The 16,962-nt window shown below is 34.8% G+C and overlaps 1 protein-coding gene across 2 annotated transcripts in view; it reads left to right on the top strand.

Annotated features, from left to right (window-relative positions):
- SLC30A9 (solute carrier family 30 member 9) overlaps window positions 1-15,819 on the top strand; it is a 33,750-nt gene extending 17,931 nt beyond the window's left edge. For both annotated transcript variants that reach the window (XM_059844918.1, XM_059844916.1), the window contains exons 16-18: window positions 5,134-5,263; window positions 7,997-8,110; window positions 9,577-15,819. In XM_059844918.1, coding sequence (XP_059700901.1) covers window positions 5,134-5,263; window positions 7,997-8,110; window positions 9,577-9,621 — 289 coding nt within the window. In that variant the 3' untranslated portion in view covers window positions 9,622-15,819. The remainder of the gene's footprint in view (window positions 1-5,133; window positions 5,264-7,996; window positions 8,111-9,576) is intronic.
- The last annotated feature ends 1,143 nt before the right edge of the window (window positions 15,820-16,962 follow it).

Raw genomic sequence — 16,962 nt, 5'->3', positions numbered from 1 at the left:
CACCAGCTAAAATAGCATTGCAGATACATTGCAACTGTCACATTAATTACAGCAATTGACAATGGCCTAATGAGAAAGCCATCACAAATTCATGAAATACAAGCACTTAAATGATACTATTATGTTGCTTGAATAGTTTATTAGCACCTAAGTATTTAAATTCTGTTACTGTTACTATTCAGTGTGTGGAATTCTGTAGCAGTTTGCAGGACGTGCTGCAGTTGTATATGATGCAATGGATTCTTCATGTTACATGCTTATAAATTAACTTATTGCTAATTTCTTCTTCTTAGCAAGTCTGCATTTTGTAGTAAACTTATAGCTCGTAATTCTAAATCTTGCTTAAATGCTTTTCAATGAGCTATTTTAGCTTTACCCTATTAACCTTTATTTAGAAGCAAACTTCTTGTTTTCTTTTAGATCTTAATTTAGGAATATATTTCTGTGTAAATCAGCTGAAGTATTGTAGTGTTTTTTTTATTTGTAGTAATTTTTGAGCTGTGGAGGGAAAAACTCCAAGCCCATTAGATAATAATAACAGAGTACTTGAAAGAAACTAAGTGCTGGCACCATCGCAGTTCCAATCAAGAAGTCTGGATGACATGCCCTTCATTCCAGAAACTGAACAAGAATCCTATTTGGAATAGAATTCTGTTAAAATTTTCACATGTCAGTAAATTGAGTATTTGTGGTGGCCCTGGATTAGTCTGAATGGTGAAGGATATGTCAGCAGTGCTGTGTTAGAGTAGGTGAGTTCACCTGACTTCTGTAGTTTTTTTTTCCCAAAGTGCACAGGTGGCTTTTGCTTGTCTTAGGCTGAAATAATAAAATTTCTCCTAGGCCAAGTACCATTTTATATTGCATTCCATTTTGTAGGTGGCTCTAACTTCCCAACAGAGATCATGTTCTTATTGCTGTAAACATTTTTTTAAAAACAAGAAGTACCTTAATTAAAAAAAAAAAAAAGCATGAATAATAAAAGAAATAAAGACTTGTGAGAAGCTGTATGTTTTTATTTTTTTGAGGTTAGAAGCTGAAACATTTTTAGTTGCTTATCATAGTCTCTGCATGCATTTGTCTTCAGTTATCTCTTTCTTAGATCCATAATGTTACCAGCTTTGATTCCTTTCAGTGCCCAGTTTAACTGAGTTTTTACAAAAAGCTTGGGTAATGTACATCTTCTAAGATGACACCTGGTCTTAATCTCAGTTCTCTGCAATGTAAACTTATATTACCCTTGCTTGTTACTACGTATAGGTAGGTATGATTTGGAGAAAAAGCTGAAAAAAACCAAACCAATTGCTGAAATAAGGAAAAAAAAATGTAGCAGCTGAAATGAGGAAGCCTTTTAACATTAAGTATTTCTTCAAAGGCCTTCCTGTATATTTTATTCAACACAAGCTCTAGGTGTGTGAGCATTTTCTTAAACATTCAAACTGTCGCATTTTCTCAAGTGGAGTTGTGTAGTAGTGTGTTGTACTCTTACATATCCTTCTGACACCAAATGTAAAAGAAAAAGCTCCTGATTACTAGCCTGCCTCTAATAGTGACTAATATTTGCTTTTTTATTTCAGCCTTTCAGGCTTTTCAGTTCTCAATGCAATGTTTTTTGCAGTTGCTGCTCCCAGAATATTCCTCCCTTATTCTTTTAGGCGGGGTTTGCAGTATTTATTTTCAGATGTGTTTTGCCAAATCAGGAGGAGATCTAATAGGGAATCATTCAGTATTCATCAGAAAGTATTTTAGATCCAAACTGACAAAAGGATCCAGGGGCTCTGATATCTACTCCCTCAGCTCCTGTTAGCACCACACTTAAGGTGCTATTCCAGCAGTAGCTTGCCTGAACCTTGTGATCCACTGCAAATTATAAAGTATTTGATTGTCAGACAATATTAACTGCTGTCCTATTAAAATAAGTCTCTCTGGTGCTGATATTTTTTCCACTAAATCTTGATACTTTAATTTGTTTTTTATAACAGGATTGTTTGACAAGACCTACATTCCCTAAAATCTTAATTACTGGAATTAGTGTTCTCAATCTAGAATTCTTCCTTCTACATTTCTAACTATTTTTCCTTCAGTTGTCAGGTGAAGCCATCCTCACTTAAATGGATGGACTTATTTACTCTTCTTAAATTTTGGCACAGTGTTGTTAATTGGCACAGTGGTTTTTGTTTTAATTCTCAGCAGTATTGCAAGATGAAAAATTTGCCTTCAGTTTTATTCTTAGTTTTAACTCTTGAAGATAAGTTGTGGAACCTGTTGGATTAGAAGCATTTTCTTTCATTTAAATATCCAATAAGCTTCTCTGCTCTAAGTAGGGAAATGCTTTATTGTACTAATATAATCTTGCTTTTTTAGATCAAGAAGACAATTACTGCATGTTTTTTTCTATTCTGTCTCTGCAGTAACAATTTTTCATTTCTGTCTAGTAGCAAGCTTCTTTCCATGTTATCCTTTGGTTTTGATATACTTCAAAAAAGTTGGTTTGTATCACACTCTGTGACTTTTTCTTCTAAAAACCAAGCTTCTCCTTTCAGCTTGTTGGACTTTATAATTTCTCTTTTAGGCTCATGGCTCTTTATTTCCTCTTTCTTTTCATTTTTCTTAGTAATTTCTAATTGTGGCCCATATTTAACTCATGATCCTGAATAAGCTTTCAGAGTTGTTTTCAGCTGGAAAATGATTTGATTTTATTTTTGCTATACAAACATTCATTTCCTAACTCTCATTGACACCTTTGGTGCATAAATCATTCTTGCGTTCAGCTTAGCTGAACTGTGAGAGATTAGCCCTTCATAACTGTGAAATAGAATATGTGATGTGGTACAGACTCTGTCCTGATTCTGTTCTTATGGAATTTAATCACAGATTCATAGGCATAAACTATTTTTAGTGACAGTTTCATCTTTAATTTTACTTCATTGTAACAGCTGTTGTGCTTCTGTTGTGCTGGAAAATCTGTCATTCTGATTTGAACAAAACCCAAAAATATTGCAACCAATTGCTCAAAATGAGTAACTTGATGTTAACTTACTAATTTTTCATTAATTTGGAACTTGCTCTTTTCCCTAGTTAGAGTTGATAGTGTCTACTAACCATCCAGAAGCTTCCATAAGCAAGCTTTGTAGCTTAAGATTTAGCATACACATTTGTATTTTTGAATGATTCGTGATTTTTCTCCTTCTCACTCACTGTCTTATCTTTCCTGGGCAGATTGTATGCACTAAGGTAGACTGTTTTCCTTCATATTTATAGAATATGCATAATTTCACTGAATTTTATCAGACTACTGCTTAATGAGAATCTCAAATACCACTTGTTATCTTCTGGCTTAGTTCTGATAGGCACTTGATATGTCTTCAACATTTTTGAATCACATGGCTCCAATTTCTCTTTATTAACCACATCTGTTATCTTAAATACCCTCTTTGGGAAGAGGTAGTTTGATGCCATCTAGTTTGCTCCCATTAATACTGTTTTGATTTGATAACTTCCCACAGAATAGTTGTGTGAATTGGAATGGAGAGTCTTTTTTGCTACCAGTAAGCTGATGGTTCTTTCAACCTGCTTAAATTTTAACTCAGATGAATTTTTTTGGTGTCTCTATATTTAGTTCATGTTCTGTTTCTTTTTTAATATGCTTACCTCTCCTCCACCCTGAGTATTACAAGAAGTATTCTGTAAAAACTTCCTGTGATTATTCATCTTAAAGTTTCTGTCTCCTGTTCTATTTTGGCTGTTCATTCTAACAGGCTCCTTCCAACATACATGCCTTCTGCTTTCCTCCTGCACTGCCTGTGAAATGATTTCTGATTTATGAACATTCAGATACAAAGAAACATTTCTAGTTGGGAAGAGTAAATTTACTGATGACAAAGGGCACGCTAAATTTACAGATTCTGTGGCATTGCACAATTTAGCAAAATAAATGGAGGTAAAGTTTGGTACTTTCCATCAAGTGGGCTGCATTGCTGAATCTAAATCTTGTGTTAGAATTTACCAAATAGTCAAGAATGCATTTTTCTGTTAATAAAAGTCTTTGAAATCTTTTATACTTGTCAGAAGCAAGAATTTAAAAAATGAGAACCTTTTGTGATTTGTGTCCTGTGTTTTAGTCTCAACTTATTTTTTCTGACCTCGATGGGAAAATGTGGAAACTTGCTCTGCAGTGGCAATTTAAAATTTTCTTGGCTTTGAAGATAAACTGAGTTTTGTTAATATAATTAGGAGAAAAAAATCAAGTATTTTATTTTGCGTTTATTTCACTCTTGAAATTTATCACAGTATGTCTTGGTCCTGAGTTTGCTTCTTAACCCAGAAAAATTAAGAGCTTTTGTTTGCTACCTATATTCACATATTAGAATTTGTCCAACAAGCTGGAACATAACTCTGCTACAGAAACCAGAACTTTTTAAAGGACCAAAGTATAAAGATTAGAGCTTTAATGTTCTACTGTTTATTGGGAGTCTTTAAATAAATATAGATTTTTCAGCATTTACAAACAAGTGTATCTTGATAAGTTGTGATAATTAGTTCTGAAGGAACAAAAATGAGTTCCAAACACAATATCCATAATTTTTTCTTAAGTCAAATGTATTTTTGAAAACTCCCCAAAAGATCATGCCTTTACTAACTTTAGGTAAGGACACTTCTATAATTGCAATGTGTTCTTTCATTAATTAACAACAGGTTCCTTTCCTGAGAATTGAGGGTACTTAAAGGCTGTTAAATAGTGTCATGTACATGCATGAAAAATTCTCTGCAGTGGAAAATAAGTTGGACTTAAATTTTAACACAGAATGGGAAAATTCTCACATTTTTAATTGTGGATTTTTTTTTATTATATTGTCAGTCTAGTTCTAAAGATGTGATGCTTCTGGTTGTCTGCCTTCTATTGCAGTGATTTATAGATGTGTTGGTATTGTAAAAACCTGTGGAAGTGATATATCCAGTTAAATATAAATCAGTATTTAATGGAAGTGTGGGTGGGCAAAATGAGCTTATTTTGTCAAAGACTGACCTTTTAAAATTACAGGATCATTTTGTGGTGACAGTATTGTTAGCATGAGAAGTCAAACTAGCTAGTGGTTTGTTGTGTGTTGTTTTACATTGTCTTTAAAAATGTTTCAGAGCAATTCATGATGTTAAAGCCACAGACATGGGAATGAGCAAAGTGAGATTCAAGGCAGAAGTAGACTTTGATGGACGTGTTGTTACTCGGTCTTACCTGGAAAAACAAGATATTGAACAGCTGCTACAAGTATGTAGAAAAAATTGCTTTTATAACCCCTAGTATTTGATTCTTTCCAATTTCAAGTACCTCTAAATCCAAGACTTGCAAGTAGCTGAAATACATTTCACTTCTTCTTTTGAAGGGTTGCTGATGTTCTTACTTTGTATTAGTGTTTTAAATGTACTTAGAGAGATCTGTATTAGGTGCTGCTGAAGAAGACGTACTTTTGGCCTGAGAAGGAGGAATGCAGATTTTTTTTTAACTCATTACCCTTGAGATTGGTTCAGGTGGTCAGAGCCAGGTGCTAGTGATGCCAAGGTTGAGCATTTGCTCCCTGCATGTAAGTGCTGGAGTCAATAACCCTTGTGTGTCACTTCCACTCTCAATATTCTATGATTCTGTGATTGTTTTGTTAGAAAATACAGATTGGTAAAAAAAACTATTGATGAGAACATAATTATTCCAATACATTTATTGAATTAAAAGATCTGTGGTTAAAACTAGAAGCTTGTCACCTGCAAATAGGCATTTGTTTTGGCCATTTGCCCTGGGTGATGGTGATGCAGTGCTGGGGTTTACAGGTCCAGCCATTCAGACTCTGTGAATATGAATTACCTGCTTCATGTGATTTAGCATTTCAATGATGTTTTAGAATTAACCATCTTTAGTAAGTGTCAGTCTCTGATTTCACTATAGTTCAGAGTAGCTTTTCTTAAGCCCTCTTTTCAAGACGGAACTATTCTCTGCTGTATTCTTTATGGCAGAATTATGAAATATGAAGAAAATAATTATTTATCTAAATGAAAAGGAGAGTTTTAAGTGAGCAAAATGTTTTGACAAGACAATGTTTTTGTTTTCACTGGTACCTTTCTTATGTTCATTTGTTTGTTTACAAAATTTCTTTTCTACCCTTTCAAAATGAAATACAGATATCTGCATTTTGTCTGTCCATTAAGCATGACTTAGAAGTTATGTTTACTTTTAAATTTTACATTGCAATTTTTAAAATCATTAAGTCAGTATCCCAGTTTTAAAAACATGTTAATGTCAAGATAAGAATTAGGTGTATGTATAGTGCAATATCTGATCTGTTCATCTAGAGGACTTCAATTTAATGCATTTTTGAGAGGAAGAATGCTGTCAGTTTTGTACCACTGAGACACTGCAAGTTTGCCTGGTTTTATATTGCCAGTTGCTTTGCTGTTGCAGTTTTTAGTACACAAGTCTTCTTTTCATGGCTTTGTTAGCTTTTTTTCTTTACCTGCTATTCCCTTTGGCAATTGCATACAACCTCCACTAGTTCTTACAATACTTCAAGTATTGTTGGGAAAGACCTTCCTGATTGATTCTAGGTTGGCAACTGTTTCTTACACAGGTCATTGTTGTTTCATGTAGTAACCACATGTCAGCTGTAAATACATCATTGAAGGATAGCTCCTTTCAGTAGGCTTCAGCCATCTGAAGTCAAAAGCAGACAGTGTGCTTGCCTTTTGACCTATACTTTTTCAAATAAGCAGATCATTCCACTAGCACTGCTGTCAACGTTATTCTTTCCCCAGTTGTGAAATATTTGTTGAAATGCTGTCATTGGTGTTTTTCTTGTTAGACTTGCTGTGATTGTACTCATGGATTATTGTGGTTGAGATATGTTTTAAGCTTGCTCAGTTAGATGATTCTTTTTCAGTTAGAGTAGTGAGAAGGGAAAAGAAGTTGCTGTCATGCACTTGTATGCACAAGAAGTTGTTTCATAGTTTGTCTTTTTGCAAAAACCTATTTATCCTAAATCTACTTCAGCTGAGATAAACTACAGGACAAACAGCTTCCAGACAGGTTGGTGTGAGACCTCTAAGGAAAGCTCATGACTTTAAACTGAAAGGTGATAGACATAAAGTAGATAGATACAAGAAAAAACTCTTTACCAGGGTGGTGAGACAGTGGAACAGGTTTCCTAGAGAAGTTGGGGATGCCCCATCCCTTGAGGTGTTTAGGGCCAAGTTGGTTAGGTCCCTGTGTAGCAGAGCCTGATGTAGCAGAAAGTGTCCCTGCCCATGGCAGTGGGGGAACAACTAGGTGTTCTTTAAGGACCTTTCTGACCCAAACCATTGTATGATTCTATTGCAATACTGTAGTACCTGCTTTGGTGCTGCTGGTGTCTGTGGTTTTTTTGGAGGGTGGAGTTTAACATCCTGTCTTCCTTAATTTCATTCCTTCTGTTTTTTATGCTGTTGGTCTCTTAGTCTGACTTCTTGTCAACTGTCTTCAAGTTTCTGATATTATGGAGGAGTCATATTTACAGCAGTATTTGTCCTAATCCTTGTGGACTTTCAGATGGGCTGGTAATGTAATGCCCAGAGAAGACAATGTAATGGAATAGCAAGAATGTAGAAAATGGAGAAAGAATACCCGGGGGTACCCTGCTCTGCCTTGCTGTGAGGAATACCTCAGAAACTTCTAGAAAATGAATGAAATTCTCTAAACTTATTTGGAAACTTAAGGAGGAAATCAATTGAAGATAGAAGAAGGTTTTTTAATAAATGCAGGTGTAATGACAGAGCCAGCTGTTTTCATCAAATAGATGCTGCTCTTCTGTGTCTTTGAGACACAAGAACAGATGATGTTTTGAGAGTAAATGGCAAAAGCTGAAGTGTTTTGTTTAGGGATTTTTTTCCCTCCCTCTTGAAATATGTCAAGATCCTCTGGAGTGTTATTCCTTTATTTTCTTTTCCTCATCTCAATCTCTTAAATTTAATTTCTTCCTAGGAAATTCAGCAAGTGAAAACCCTTGAAGAATTAGAAGCCTTTATGCTTAAGCATGGTGAGAATATTGTTGACACGCTGGGAGCTGAAGTAGACAGACTTGAGAAGGACCTGAAGGTAAATTTAACTGCCTATTAGTGAGTGCTTATTCTGTGATATATTTTAAACAAAATCTCTGCATCTACTTTCTGGGATTTAATTTGTAAATATGAGAGAGGGAAGGAAGTTGATACTACAAATGCAGATTTTCTTAGTCTAGTATTATGTAAGTTCTGGCCACCAGCAAATCCTTACTTTGCCACCGCTCTATTTATTAAATTTTTTGTTCAATTTTTTACCAACATAGAAAAAATTTTCATTCAAGATGCCTAAATGTGTCTTTTTTACTGTATTCTCAGAATGCCAGACTATTTATAGGCTGTTGAATTCTGTTTGGGCTGTAAAAAAGAAATTGTTTTTTAACTGGTTCTTAGAATTGTATCAAATACTTCTGGATGATGGGACTGCTACTCAACATCTTTCACTCTTGTTGAAGCTGTGCAGTGTTTATGTACTTTACGAAAGCCTCTCAGCTGTCTTATCTTTTTTTTCCATTCTGCAATTTAAATATCCTCTGGCTGATACAAGGAAGGGTTTGTTCCCATTTTTGATTTTGTAGGTATATTGAGGCTGTCAGTCTTACCTTCCTGGTATGAATTCAGAACTACAAGTATACTGACCCCCAGATAAATGCAGTCCTGCCATGACTGTTCCTTCTGCCCATGAGACACTACTCACGAGCATGTCTGTCCTTGCTTGTTATATTTCATAAATATTCTAGTTTAAATTTCTATCCCTAGGGTTGTCCTGTTTAAGAATCAAAATATTATTTTTGATTTTAATTGCACTATCTGAATCAGTTCTTCATGCATGGTTTTAGAGGAGCAGGATCATGCCTAAATTTTTTATTAACATAGATACTGCTTTTTGGTATAGGCACATATATGATTGTGTTGGTATTGAATATACTTTACTGAATATACTAGTCAGGGTCACATGCTGGATGTCTTTGACGTCATGACTTTCTCATGGATTGTACAATTCATGTAATGGTGATAACCTATTTCTATAATAGCATAAAATGCATATTTCTTAATAGAAGCAGTGTTCTGAATCTTTTATAAATAGCTTCAGTGGCAGAGAAATTATTTCAGCAATCTTACCCATTATTCAGGAAAGTATCTGTTAAAACTTTAAGAAAGTGAGATATGTATATATATGTGTATCTGAACAGTTTTATATAAAACTCTACTGACTTGTTAAAATTGAGAGCTCCTCCATACTTTATAAAGCATAAGAACTAATTTATCTATGATGTTGAAAAGTATTTTTCAAATAAAAAGATTACTTAGCCTTCCAAAAATGCCTTATAATATGGACAATATTTGTTGAAACTCTTCCTCATTTTAAAATAGTCCCTATGTTACCCAAAAAGGGGATTTGTTATCCAGTTGACAACGTGATACCAGAAACACATTACTTGTAACCATGTGCAAAAATGTATTTGGAAATTTTCAATACATTTTTTTTAAATTTTATTTCAGCAACGAAATCCTGACGTTCGTCATGTGGATTTGGAGATACTGTAGACTTGAACAGGAGAACTCTTCAGGTTGCTGCCCTTGTGGGAAGAAGTGACATAAAGGGCTGCAAAGTTTCTGGGATTGCAGAACCTCAGCACCATACCTCGCTTCCTTTGCTGTAGGCTTCCTGGACTCTTAGCACTGCTTCTGTTTCTGGAAGAGCGCTAGACTTGCAGACAAAAATTCCCATGGAAAAATCAGTTTCAAAAAACTACTTGAGTTAAATTCCACAGGAGAGTCTGTCCAAGAATATTTGCTGTGATTCAAAACTTACAACTTGAGGTTTAGTTAGGCAAATACAGCTGCCTGAAACTATTCAACACATGTAGTTTTTCCATTCGAGTCCCTTTGCAGTCTGTTTGCACTTCTTTAGTTTCTTTCAAGATATCATTAAAGGTTCTTGGGAGATATTAAGATTAGACAGGAAGAGTTTGTTCCAGTGGAACCTGCCAACCTTAAATTGTAATATTTCAACTGTGTGATTGTTTCACAGTTTTTCTTTTCTATGAGATAAATTGTTTCATATGGGCACTGGCCTTATCTCAATGACCATGACCTGGAAACCTGCTTTTTGCCACCATTACTACTGCACTTGAGGAAAACAAGGCTTTTCACCTGAGAGGAGCCAGCTGTATGGGTTTAGCCAGAGTAAATTGAGTTACTGTGAAAAATTGCTGCATACAAATTTTGGTGCACTTCCTCTCTTTAAGTTTTGTTTTTTTTTCCCCTACTTTAACACTTGTTTTCTTATTTGTAAGTATCTTCAGATGTGATCTGGGCGATATTTATGGTAGTGCTTATTAAAAATTACCTGGCATTTTTGGCTTTTTATATTTTAATATACTCTATTGCCAGATATGGTCTTTGCTAGAAGATATGAGAGATGTAGCCGGAATATATAATAGTAAAAAATGATCTATTTATAATTAAACAAATGAATACATTGTATTTTTAATTTATTTGCCTTTAGATATTACCTGAATTCAGAACCACTTCCTCTCAATTTTTGTATAACTTGACCTTGCTTGTTTGGGAAAGTAGAGTAATTCTATCAGTGGTCCTCAACAATCCAGATATAAGTGATTAGTTTATAACTTGGAAATGTGAAATTCTAGAACTGTGTACAATTGTCTCAAGGCTTTCTGCAGTAGGTACTCAAGTTGTACCAAATTCTTTGAGACCCAGTCTTTATTAATAAGGACATGAGTATTGAACATGCAAGTTGAAATATAAGTGAAATAACCGTATCTAAGTAGCACTGAGGAAAAGTCTTTATGCACTTTAATGTAAAATAAGATTTGTTCATGGGTGACAGGTGGTAATAAAACCATCCTAGTAACTCAGTAGCTGAGTAATGGCTGAATTGCTGAAAGATGAAATGTTGATATGAAACAAAAGTCTTCAAAAATCAATTTAAGATTATATTATTCGCATTGCAGCAAATAATTGTGGAGACCAATATGTACAGATTTGACTGAAAGCATTTTAGAATATTTTTTTTCATGCTAGGTGTCACTTTACCAGTGAACAATGAGAGTTTAAAATAACATGCCTTTTTGACAACTGCAAAGCACTTTGCATGCTGGTCATTTTAAGTAGAAAAACATTCCAGAGTTAAGTTACAGATGGGGCTTCACATACAGTAATTGTGGATGAAAGGATCTTCTTGGTACCCTTTTCCATAATCCCTATTCACTGGTGGCTTCTTTATAGCATATTACATAATTATGGCTAATTCAAAAGAAGGCTTACTTTTTCTGGTTTTCTTCTATTGCAAAACTAGTTATCATATTTAAGCCTGATGATTTAAAATGCAGTTTAAAGGTAATTTGGAAGTCTCCCATATCAAATAAATAAGGCATATTTTTTGCACATTATAAATAATTTACGTTTCTCCTTGCCACTTCTATGTAAAATTCATCTCATCTCAGTGTGCACTCTCCTGGTATTAGTCTTATTCACGAAGAGCGCTGGAATCTGGTAACGCGTAACTGTTTTCTTCTCCCTGGAATATTTATTTGCATTTTGAATTTGAATAAACACATTAATAAACCAGATATTTCAGAAATCAAAAACCTGAAGAGAAGTAAAACTGGGAAAATGTTCTTCCTGCAGAGGCTAGTGAAGACAGCCAATGTGATCCAAGTGGTTTGCATGTTGGAGTTACTGATGAATGAGCAGTGTCAGTGTGCACTTCGCAGGGCAGAACTTTCCCTGCAAGGTTTCCCTCATTAGCAAAGTGTTCCTGTATCATTTTCGAGAGGAGGTATGAGCTTATATTCTGACATCTGCTCCAAAAGCCTATCAAAATGGTTTTTTTATTCATTGGAGATGTAATTCATCTGAATCCTGATCTTAGTTTCCTTATTTGAGTCAGAAGTATACCCATTTATACCTTTTCTTTATATTCTGAGAGAATTGAGTTGCTTGTCTCCTAGTTACTTTACTGATTATAGCATCACAATACATTAAATTCAAGATGCCAAGACTTGAGTGGTTTTGGGTACATTACTGTTGACCAGTCTGAAGACCCAGTTCATTTTTTAAAGTGATGGTGATGTACTACAAAAAGGCAGGCAGACTGGTTTTGGCAGTACTTTGGAAGTTTACATGTCATGCAGTTGGATAGAAGTACTGATTCACTGAGCCTGCCAGGTTTGAAAAGAATAGTAATTCCAAGTTGTTACATTTTAATTTATATGTTAAAATTCACAAATTTTTTTTTAACAGATATGGTATTTTACTGCTTTTTTCCTTTAACTGTCTTTACAGTCAAAACTTTGAGGTAATGTGGGTCCACTACTTAGCTTACTTTTATTTTAATGTTTTTGAGGAAAATAATTAGCTAATAAATTTACATTTACATGATAGAGTCCTTGGATTAAAGAACTGTACATGTGTGGAGGAGTGAATTTTTCTTTATCAAATGCAATTTCAAATGGGTTTTTTTACAGATATTAAGGAAAATAAGTGAGGATTTACCTAAAAATAAAGTTATATTCTAGGATTTTTTCAATTAAGGTGTGGTGTTTTAAAATAATTTATTTCTGTAGACTGGCCTTGCAGGTTCTATTTTTTTCAAATTTTGTTTAAAGTATGGCTGCCCTCTCTGCTTTGTGGAAGATTTCTTACATGCTGTGCAGTGACTCATAATTCTGTAAAACTTGCAATGTTTTAAAAACTTGTCTTAGTGTTCCAATATACTGAATGATCTTAATGTATTTGAAGTCCAAGTTGGCTGGATACTAATAATACATTTTTCTATAGATTTTTTTTGTCTGTAAAGGATAAAATTTTGAAGTGATTGTCTTTCCCCCAGCAATGAACTTCAAGTCTAAATTGTCTCCATTACACACTGGAATAAAGCATTTGATGTGGTGTCCCTTTCCCCCTCCCCTTTTAAAGCATTTATGAAGGATGCAGTGCTAGTAGCAAACACCCCAGTGGATTACTGTATTACAGGGGATGTCTGCTGGCTTGTGTTCTGGTCCAGAAGTAGTGGAGGACAAGTTTGCATTCTTTATTCCCTGTGACTCATCCATGAACTGAAGGCTCTTTAGACTATTTTTTTCCTTCCTTGAATTCCCACACAGATTTTATTGGTTTTTTTAAGTGACTCTTACTTTTCGAGGAAGAAGCTATTATAAATATCTTATGTTTTTAAAAGCAGGGCTGAATTCTACTCTTGGTCTGTGCATTTTGTACTGTACTTCTTGTTCATTAATAGTTAAGAATAGTGATTACTGCTTTGAAAGCTACAAACCACATTAGCCAAAACCAAGTTTTCTGATCCTGTCAGATTCTTTTTCATCTGTGTCTGGAGACTCATTTTTTGAGAGATTTCTACTGCCCCCTCTTTGATAAAAGGAGAGTTTAGGAATGTTTTTAGGTATGTTTTGTCTAGGTTATACATCGATTGCAGTCCTGTGTCCTCTTTATTTGTAATAATTTTAGCTGGGGTTTTTTTCTGTAACAAAGAAAAAAATATGCGTTATAGAAGCATCTCTAATAGTGATGAGTACATCAAATACAGTTTTCATGCAAAGAGTTTTCATGCACTTGTCTATTCAAAGTGGCAATTTTGGAAAATTGTCAATGAAGCAATCCTTTTTCTAAACTTGACTTAGATGTTTTCCTTAGAGAGGAGACCAGAGCACCATATTGTTTGATTTGAAAAAAAAGTGTTTCATTTTATGGTCATATGTTCTTGAGGCATTTTGGCATGGTAGAACAATTGATGAATATTGACTCCTGTACAAAACCTGCCCTTCTGTGCATACCTAAAGGCTTACAGAAATGAATATAAAATGACAGTGTGATTTTTTTCCTTCTAGCTTAAGAATTGTGCTGCTTCTATTCCTATAGTTGTCTCTGAATAGAAAGTACCACTAACATTTCTCTTGCAGTTTACCTGCATAATGTAAATGAGAAGTTGAGATATATCAAAATTATTTTTTTTAATAGAGGGTTTGCATAGCTTAAGTAATTTTTCCTTTCTTATTAGTGAGACACAAATCAAGATCAAAAGTAGACTGTATTACTTAAAAAAAGAAATAGGAATCCCGGCTCTAAAGCACACTAGTTCAATTTTTGAAATGTATGTCCTTTGAGGACATACATACTTACAGAAGCTGTAAGTGGATGTATGGTCTATAGAAGCTGCAGTCAGTCAGGCTTTGCTGAAGCAAAAGAAATTAAACTAAAAGTATATGATTAAATGAAAAGAATCCAAGGAAGGAAAAGATCCAAGACATTGAGCACCTGGAAATAGGAAAGGATGAAAATCATCTAAAAAACTTGTCCAGAAATAAGAAACAATGATTGGAGAAGAAAAGAACAGTAAGAAATTATATTTTATTAGAATGTACAAAACTAGGTAGGAAGATGTTTTCTTTCTTTTACCGATATTCTGATAGTTGAGTAATTCCCCCAGCAAAAACTTTTTTTTTCTTTTTTGTTTAAACCTATACAGAAAATCAGAGCCTCTGTCTAACTATGTCCTGATATGGTGTTCAGCCTTGCAGGTACAAACCTATTTGTCCACTGAAAGCTGCTAAGGGTGATGTTGTAATCTCAGTTTTTGTTGGTGAGGTATGTGTTTGGTAAGTGGAGGATGAATAATGTTATTTGTGGAAGTGGGAGCTGGAGTGAATTAAAGAGAATTAATTGATTCTTTTAGACAGAAGATGACTGAAGCACCATACTGAATGTGCTGTGGGAAAAGAAGTGCTCTGTTCTAAGGTCTACAGAATTCTTGCAGTAAACTCTAGTCATTGATGAATACATTAGTCTTTATTTTTCAGTTTGCTGAAATGTCTGTGGATAAGCAAGATTTCTAATTAAATCACATTCTGAAAAGGAGATAAAACATTCAAAATGTAATGTGAAAAGGATGTATGTTTTTAAATACCACAGACACTATAGCACATTATAATAAATAGGCAGAAAATATTCTGTATTACGTAGGGCGCTTGTGGACATTTTTTCCTGTGTAAATCTAAGCCACCAATTAAAATAAGAGGTGGTGGCTACTTTTTATAAATGTTACACTAACAGCAAGCCCAGTCAAATTTTTGTATAGCCAGCATTCAAAGTTCTGTTCTGGGGAAGAGGTGCTTGTTAAAATAGTGGAATACAGGTCCCTAATCTAGCATAAATGTGTTTTGTAATCTAAATTTAGACTGTTTAAAACTTTTGAGGTTGTGATCTTCTGACTTCAAATCTGAAGTCAGAAGAAAAAAATAGCAATGATGTATAAATGATGTAATATAAAAGGGATTTTGTAAGTTTCTGTTCAAATTAAAGATCTGTGTGAAAAGTGTTCAAAAAATGCCTAAAGCGTTTGGAAAGCATCTTGGCTATTGCCAAGATGGTATTAAATTTGAAAGTCAACAGTGAGGATTTTTCACTTGTGGTAGAACTTTCAAAGGGCGATATCAAAGTCAAAATCCATTTTTCCATGCAGTCTTTTAATCAGATTCACCAGCCCCCACCCCACGCCTTGCATTTTGATGTATTGGCTTTTTCATTCTGTGTCTTGGTTACTCCATATTAGTATGGGGAAATCATTTTGATTTGTGAGGTGTAGACATTGGAATACTTACCTGCATATGTTCTTTGTTTTGTAATTATACTTGAATTCAGTACATTCTGTATCGTGGCTGGAAGTTGTAATTACTCAGTAAAATGTTACATAGCCAGTAAGGGTCGTGTTCTGTTAATTTAAGCAATTTTATATGTATTGGAAAAATAAGCAATAACACAGGCTTTAGGCTTTGCTGTGTTTCTGAATTCCAATTGCATATAACTATTTTATGGATGCAAAACAAAACAAAGGTTCTGTCCATCTATTTGTGCTAGTTATTCACTCTGCCTTCGTGATGCTGGCACATACTGTTCAATAGCATGTGCCCGGTGAGGGAGCAACATGCCCAGGCTGGCCAAGCTCTGGATTTGTTCTCTGAACCTCACTGTCAGCTCTGCCTTTCATCCTATTCACTCCCTGCCCTCCAAGAGGGTGGTTCCTTCCCCAGTGCTGGGAAAGCTCTTTCTGCCTGGCTCAGAGGCCCCAGTGGCACTGTCTCCGGTTTGGACTGCCTGTCCTGATCCAGGTGTAAGGATGACATGAAGAAAGGTAGTACTACAGATGGGGTGCATGTCTCTGTATAGCCAAGGGTATGAAGAATTCCTTGAAGAGGTTGGATTTATGTGTTAGGCTTGGATAGTAACCATAGTTTCACAATCCCAGCAAAGCTGTCCAAGCCTCTTAAGAAAAAGCTTGAAATTAGTCAGCTTAGAAAGGATTTAATGTACTGTCTGGTACACTTAAGTGCCACTTTTTATCACTAATACCAATAAAACTGCTTATTTATCCAGTTATGGGAAGAACTGCTTCTAATTGGGCTAAAAAAAAATTGTGATTGGAAAGGAGTCAAAATGTCAAAATCTGGCTGATGAAGTGGAGAAACTTGAAAATTTGTTTTTTGTCTGTATGGTATCAGATATCAGAAATAAAGTGGTCAAGCAACATATTGCAGGAAAGGTTTTGGCTATGCACTGTACGTCCTTATTGCTAAAGATGTTTCATTTCTTAGTTTGGAGACACCCTTTCTCAAGGGAAGTTTTGTTGGTTTCCTATGGTTTTGTTGTGTTAGCTTTTTTTCTCTAATGAACCAAATGGCACAAGATCCACCTGAGCAGAGAAGTGACAGACTTGAGGGCCTCATCTCTTGTCTATTTGAGGTCAAGTTCAAATACTGGGCTGTCTTTGGGATGTTGGAATAACCAAGCAAGTGGTCTCAGCCACTTTGAAAGAGGGAGAGAGCTCTGTCATTTCATGTAATGTAA

This window comes from Haemorhous mexicanus, chromosome 4 (genome assembly GCF_027477595.1).
Source record: "Haemorhous mexicanus isolate bHaeMex1 chromosome 4, bHaeMex1.pri, whole genome shotgun sequence".
In the NCBI taxonomy this organism is placed as follows: Eukaryota; Metazoa; Chordata; class Aves; order Passeriformes; family Fringillidae; genus Haemorhous; species Haemorhous mexicanus.
This window is presented reverse-complemented; position numbering and strand designations above follow the sequence as displayed.